Source organism: Trachurus trachurus (assembly GCF_905171665.1).
Source record: "Trachurus trachurus genome assembly, chromosome: 5".
Lineage (NCBI taxonomy): Eukaryota > Metazoa > Chordata > Actinopteri > Carangiformes > Carangidae > Trachurus > Trachurus trachurus.
The window spans coordinates 3,254,762-3,261,992 of NC_139896.1; the positions used below are offsets into that span (position 1 = coordinate 3,254,762).

The following is a 7,231-nucleotide window of genomic DNA, read 5'->3' on the forward strand; positions in this document are numbered from 1 at the left end:
ACTCAAAATCTTTCCAAGAATATGTTGTTATTTCTTGTCAAAATGTCTCATTTCTAGTCAAAACTAATCTCTTACCACTTTAAAGCAGAACTATGCAGGATTTCGGCTGTAATTATTGTGGCTCAGAGTCACTGTGATGGTAGAGTGACCTATTATGAGGTGAATGGGGTCTAGGCCAATGTGCTCACCCCCCCCACTGGCTGAAAACCGCACTTGCAAGATCAGTCCTCCGTCTCGGTGTCACAAATCTCATCAATGGATAGAACTATCGCGAGAAACTGCCTTACGGCAGTACGAGATAAGAACGCAGATGACGTCATGCATGTCATGAATTGTGATTGGTTTGAGTTCGGAAAGTCGGAGGAAACCATGGAAACATGTTTGTACTGATGAAGTTCGGCTTGTGGCTAACACGGAGCTAATGCTAACAGACACACACACACACCATGGATCTTTTATAAGATAATGTAATACATCATGACACACACACACACACGCCTTCGCGTTTTGGAACCTTTATTCATGTGTGTGTGTATGTCTGTGTCTTTGTGTCTTTGTCTGTGTGTGGCCGTATTGTAGCGTTAGCTCCGTGTTAGCATTAGCTCCCTGTTAGCGTTAGCTCCGTGTTAGCATTAGCTCCCTGTTAGCGTTAGCTCCGTGTTAGCATTAGCTCCGTGCTTAGCAAACACCGCTCTCTACTTTCAGCAGTAAACACAAGCACGTGTAGGGAGGGGGTGGAGGAGGTGGCGGCGGCGAGTTTTTTTTTTACGACAGTGACATGTGCCTCCCAGAACTGTGGGGGAGCCCCGGAGAGGGAAAAAAAGAGAAACCAACGAAGGAGCGAGCTATTTCCGGCCAAGTTGCATAGTTCTGCTTTAAATAAGACTCATTACCTAAAAATGAGCTTGTTTTGAGATAATTTTCATTTGTTCCAAACTAATTTTCACTTGAAATAAGTAAAAAAAAATCTGCCAGTGAAAGGAAGTTTTTTGTGCTTGTAATAAGAAAGAAAAACTTGCTCCACTATCAGATTTTTCTACTTATTTCAAGTGAAAATCTGCTTGAAAGAAGTAAAACGTGAGTACTTTTTATTCTTATTTTAAGTAGAATGAGATTTGTTTTGACTAGAAATAAGACAAATATTCTTGGTAAGATATTTGCGTTTTTGCAGTGTATGAATGTGTGGATGTAGTAAATATTGTAAAAGGGACAACTACAAAAGAAAGACCTGAGTAGCTTCAGTCATCGTCTCTGCTTGTGAATGTGAAAATAAATCCGACTTAAAGTAAAACATTTTAATGTACAGTTAAGTATTAACAACACATTTTGTTGTAAAAATATTTTTGTAAACATTTTGTGATAAATCTGTGACAAATGAAATTGACTTTGAATTGTAAAATTTTGTTTTTTATTATATTCTCTAGTTTATTTTGGATTATTTTATTATCTACATTTTTCTATAACAAAAGGAATAAACTAAGGAGAAAAACTTTATTAATACTGTCATTACTTCTCCTACATGACTGATGTGTTAAATGCAGCTTCCACCAGGGGGCAGTAAATGATCTATGTATCTATGATTCACAATCTCCATATATAATATGTAACAACGTGAAACAAAAATGACCATGTGTTTGCAAAAGAACCAAAAATTATTTATTTAGACTTCTTCAGTATACATGTTGCATGTAAAAATAATAAACTAAGCAATTGGCAAGAAGAAGAAAAAAATAATCTAGTAAATTAAGCAAGTAAACGAGGGAAAGGGTCAAAAAGTTTCTAGTGCACCTTAGTGAAGAAAAACAAAAAAAAACATTTGTATTTCTAGCATTAACATCACATTTATCAGCAAACTAAAGTCCTATTCTCTTGCAGTTTAAACCAGAAAATTCAAAAAGGTATAGTTGATACAACATTACTGCACAATTGCTAACATTCAGTAGACAGTTTAACAAGTCTAAACCCCACTGTCAGCTTTTAATCGGAGTTCATACAAACTCCATTTTCTATCAGTGCACAACAGATTACCTGTTTTACAAAACAGAGAAAGAAACACTGATCTCTACTAGATAATGCTGCATGAGGACCGTCATCATCGTCCTCCTCCTCCCTAAAAGAAAGAGAGTCCAAAAAAGAAAATGCACCGAGGAAAACAGCGTAGCAACTAAGACAACCTGGAGGCTAAATACAGCTGCCATCTTGGGGAGTCGGAAACAATGAAAGAGAGATAGAAAGAATCAAACGAAGGCGATACGCTATACTAATAAAAATCCTGTCCTTGATCACTCTGCCTCTTATTAGCAAAGCTGAGAATACAAAAAAACATTTGCAACTTTATTCGACTTTTGCACCAAAATGGCAAAAGTGTGTCTCTTTGTGCTGCTGCTGCTGCTGCTGCTGGAGAGGCAGCCGCACTGCAAAAACTCTAAATCTTTCCAAGAATATTTGTCTTATTTCTTGTCAAAATGTCTCATTTCTAGTCAAAACTAATCTCTTTCCACTTAAAATAAGACTCATTACCTAAAAAATTTACTTGTTTTTAGATAATTTTCACTTTTTCCCAACAAATTTTCAGTTGAAATAAGTAGAAAAATCTGCCAGTGAAAGGACGTTTTTTGTGCTTGTAATAAGAAAGAAAAACTTGCTCCACTATCAGATTTTTCTACTTATTTCAAGTGAAAATATCCTTGAAATATATATTTTTTTTTTTCAAAGGAGGTTAAATCGAAAGCAACTGGACTTAGTTATTTATAACGTAGTTATTTATAACTAAGTCCAGTTGCTTTCGATTTAACCTCTTTTGAAATACTATGACCTGGACAAATAAGAATATGCACAGGCTTATCCTTGAAATAAGTAAAAAAGTGTCTAAAAACAAGCTGCTTTTTATGAGTAACTATGTATGTATATGTATGAATATACTCATTTTAGGTATAATGAGATTAGTTTTGACTAGAAATGACATTTTGACTAGAAATAAGACGTTCAGAAAAAGCTCCCGCACACTGTCTCACTCTCAATTAATTTATTAAAGCAACGTTTCGGTCACAACTGTGACCTTCATCAGGCATATGAAACGTTGCTTTAATAAATTAATTGAGAGTGAGACAGTGTGCGGGAGCTTTTTCTGAACGTTGTACTCTGGGTTATGCCCTCCTCCTACGCACCTGCATCTTCAGGTGTGCTGGGTCACAACTGTGTGCTCGGTCACAACTGTGACCTTCATCAGGCATATATATATATATATGCCTGATGAAGGTCACAGTTGTGACCGAAACGTTGCTTTAATAAATTAATTGAGAGTGAGACAGTGTGCGGGAGCTTTTTCTGAACGTTGTACTCTGGGTTATGCCCTCCTCCTACGCACCTGCATCTTCAGGTGTGCTGAGACCCTTCACTTGACTAGAAATAAGACAAATATTCTTGGTAAGATTTAGAGTTTTTGCAGTGCAGGCCTCAATCCTCCTCACCACATGTAGTAGCTCCGTGTGGTGTCGACAGCAGACGGTTTCCCCTCCGCGCTGCTGCTGCTTCCTCCTCCGCCGCCGCCGCCATCTTTGTCCTTGTCGCCGTCGGCCTCCCACAGGTTGATGAGCGGCGGGTAGAGCTCGTTGAGGGGGATGGACGACGTCTTCAGCATGTACTTCTTCAGAGAGTGGTGGTAGTTTTTCCTCTTCCACCGGCGAGCCGTGTACACGCCCGCGGTGGCCAGGCTGAGGAAGGCCAGCATCGTCGCCATGACCGCGAGCACGGCGGCGCTGGGGTGCTGGTCCGACAGGTCCAGGGCGAAGGTGGCGGCGCCGCGCGTGGTCACGTTGACGCAGGACTTGTGCGTCTGCAGGTGCACGTTGGACACGGTGAGACACACCTCGTACTCGGTGGCCGGCTGCAGGTGCGTCAGGTTGTACTCGTGCACGTCCACGGGGACGCGCGCCGTGTACGTGATGTGCGGGTTGTCGATCTTCATGGTGGCCGACGCCCACTTGAGGTTGGACGACATGACGTTGGAGTTGACCTTCCACGACACCAGGATGGAGTGGGGCTCGGTCTGCTTGACGAAGATCTTCATCACCTGTTTGGAAGCACAACAACAGAATACAGATCAATGAAAGCATGGAACTCCTCCTCACTGCTAACAATAACTAAACTCACACACAAACTAACATTCAAAAGCAGATGTTAGCAGATGTGTGTTCTCCCTGTGGCAAATGTGCATGTTGTTGTTCTCTCTGGCAGAATATGACTGAGGGAACTGACTCTCATGCACTGCAAAAACTCAAAATCTTTCCAAGAATATTTGTCTTATTTCTTGTCAAAATGTCTCATTTCTAGTCAAAACTAAACTCTTTCCATTTTGAATAAGACTCATCATCTAAAAATTAACTTGTTTTTAGATCATTTCCACTTGTTTAATACAAATTTTCACTTGAAATAAGTAGAAAAATCTGCCAGTGAAAGCAAGTTTTTTGTGCTTGTAATAAGAAAGAAAAACTTGCTCCACCATCAGATTTTTCTACTTATTTCAAGTGAAAATAGGCTTGAAAGAAGTAAAAAGTGTCTAAAAACAAGCTACTTTTTATGTGAGGAGTCTTATTTTAGGTATAATGAGATTTGTTTTGAAATAAGACAAATATTCTTGGTAAGATTTTGAGTTTTGGACCAAATTTAGAAGTCAACACCAGAAATACACAAATATTTGTTCTGAGACTGAAGAACATTACTTTTTGTACATTCAAATATTGGCCAATGGCGTGAATTTTTAGAAATATCATAGAGAAATTTCTGGAAAAAAGTGGTCCAATTTCTCCAAAAACATTTAAACATTTCTAGGAAGAAGTGGTAAAAATTCTCCAAAAAAAAAAAGTAAAGAATAAAAAAAAGTAAAAATGTTCTCAAAAAAGAGGTAAAATTTCTCATAAAAAATGTCAAAAATAAAAATAAGAAAAGTAAAATTTTCTAGAAAAAAGTGGTAAAATTTTGCAAAAAAAAAAAAAAGTTTTCAAAAAATCTAGAAAAAGGGGTAAAATTAAAAAAAAAAAAAACTTCTAGAAAAAAGTGGTAAAATTTCTCCCCCCCAAAAAAAATCTAGAAAAAGTGGTACAATTAAAAAAAAAAAAAAAAAACTTCTAGAAAAAAGTGGTAAAATTTTTCAAAAAAAGCAAAAAAAAAAAAATCTAGAAAAAGTGGTAAAAAAAATAAATAAATAAAACTAGAAAAAAGTTGTAAAATTTCTCTAAAAAAAGGAAAAAAAAAAAAAAAACTCTAGAAAAAGTGGTAAAAAAAAAAAAATGTGATAAACAAAGTGGAAGAAAAAGTCTGGGGACCCCCTTCAAATCTCCAGGGACCCCACGTTGAGAACCACCGCTCTAGAGCCAATGGGGATCCGAACAAATAAAACGACAATAAGAGTCACCTGTGCGCTGTCGAGGAGCGTGCCGTTGACCCGGACGGTGGCGACCCGTGTGTCGGCCCCCTCGGTGTTCTGGGCCACGCAGGTGTAGCGGCCCGAGTCCTCCACCTGCACGTGAGACAGACGCAGCGTTCCCTCGCCGCTCAGGTGGAACCGCTCCGACGCCGTGTCCACGGTGATCTTCGTCCCGAGCGGAGTCACCCAGTAGATCTCGGGCTCGGGCTCGGACATGGCTCTGCAGTCCAGGCTGACGCTCGCTCCCAGGTCCAGGTTGAGGTGGCTGGGGAAGGTGTCGTGGGAGATGAGCGGGAGGCACTGCTCCGGAGACTCCAGCGGCGGCCGCAGCTCTCGGACGCGGCGGTCGCGGAGCTCCGGCGGCGAGCTGCACAGCATGGCCAGCGGCTCCATGAAGCGGATCGTCGTCCTGTTGGAGCTCATCCACTGGATGACGCAGTCGCAGCGCAGCGGGTTGCTGTGCAGGCTGATCTCCCGCAGGTTGGGCAGCGCCGCCACCGTGTGCTGGTAGAGCGCCGTCAGCCCGTTGTTGTTGAGCATCAGGCTCTCCAGCGCCGGCATGTCGCGGAACGCCAGCCGGTGCACGTATGACAGCTTGGGGTTGTTGGTCGCCTCCAGCTTGGTCAGCTCGGGCAGGTTGTCGAGGGCGAAGCGGTCGATGGACGCCAGCTCCATCATGTTGTTGATGCCCAGCTCCTTCAGGCGCAGCATGTTCCTGAAGTCTCCTTCCTGCATTTTACGAACCGGGTTTTTGTTCAAATCCAGGAATTTCAGATTGGGGACTTTCTGCAGAGCCAGCTGAGGGATTCTGACCAGCTTGTTGTCGTAGAAGGAAATGCTCTCCAGGTTGTCCAGACCTACGAACGCGTCCGCCGGCACGTCGGTGAGGTCCATGCCGGCCAGAACCAGACTCCTCAGGCTCTTCAGAGGCCTGAAGTTCATGTCCAGGAGGCCGATGACCGGGTTTTCCCCGATCATGAGGATCTCCAGGTTCGGCGTTTCCTCGAACCAGCGGCTGTCGATGACGTGGAGCCTGTTGGAGTTGAGATGGAGGCGCAGCAGGTTGTGCAGGCCCGCGAACGCCCGCGGAGAGATGGCGTCGATCTGGTTGTGGTTGATGTAGAGCTCCTGCAGGTTGGAGAGGTTCCCCAGGCAGCGGTCGGGCAGCTGCGTGATCTGGTTCTCCTCCAGATGCAGCGTGGTCAGGTGGTTCATGCCGGTCAGACCCACCGCCTCCACGTTGCTGAAGTTGTTCTGCGACAGGTCCAGCTCCGTCAGGTTGAACAGCGCCTCCAGCTCGCCGCCCGTGTGCGAGATGGCGTTGCTCTGCAGCAGCAGCACCTGCGTGTCCGCCGACAGGTTGGCGGGGATGCGCGAGAGCCTCAGGTCGTTGCAGTCCACCGTCGTCGCCTCCTTGTAGGTCGACTGCGGGGTGAACCAAGGGCGGATCTCGCACACGCACAAACAAGGGCACTCTTTGCCACGTGCGGGCGTCGTCGGAAAGGAAAGAAGCAATCCCACGCACAGCCAGATTAACGGAGGCCAAGGCTGAGAAGAACTGAGCACCATTTTGCCTGCTCTCTCTGTCTCTCTCTGCTCAGACAAAGCTTAGACGAGAGGAGAGGCAGCGTTCAGGCGGACGAGGGGACGAGGGGAAGGTTCATGGGCATTAGTCTCCTTTTCGCTGCTGTAGATGAAGCTGCTGTCTGCGATTTCTAATCCACAGGAAAGTATTTTTTGGCTTTTTCAGGCTCCCCAAGAACATCTGCTCCAAAACCAAACGTCCACAACAACTTTGAGGGGGAT

At 43.6% G+C, this 7,231-nt stretch overlaps 1 protein-coding gene across 1 annotated transcript; it reads right to left on the bottom strand.

Annotated features, from left to right (window-relative positions):
* Positions 1-3,466: 3,466 nt before the first annotated feature.
* LOC310985439 (leucine-rich repeat neuronal protein 1-like) lies at positions 3,467-6,994 on the bottom strand (the record flags this gene model as incomplete). The annotated part of the gene is made up of 2 exons (XM_083971033.1): positions 3,467-4,072; positions 5,414-6,994. The coding sequence occupies 2 exons, from the start codon at positions 6,992-6,994 to the stop codon at positions 3,467-3,469; spliced, it is 2,187 nt and encodes a 728-aa protein (XP_083827159.1).
* Between the last annotated feature and the right edge of the window lie 237 nt (positions 6,995-7,231).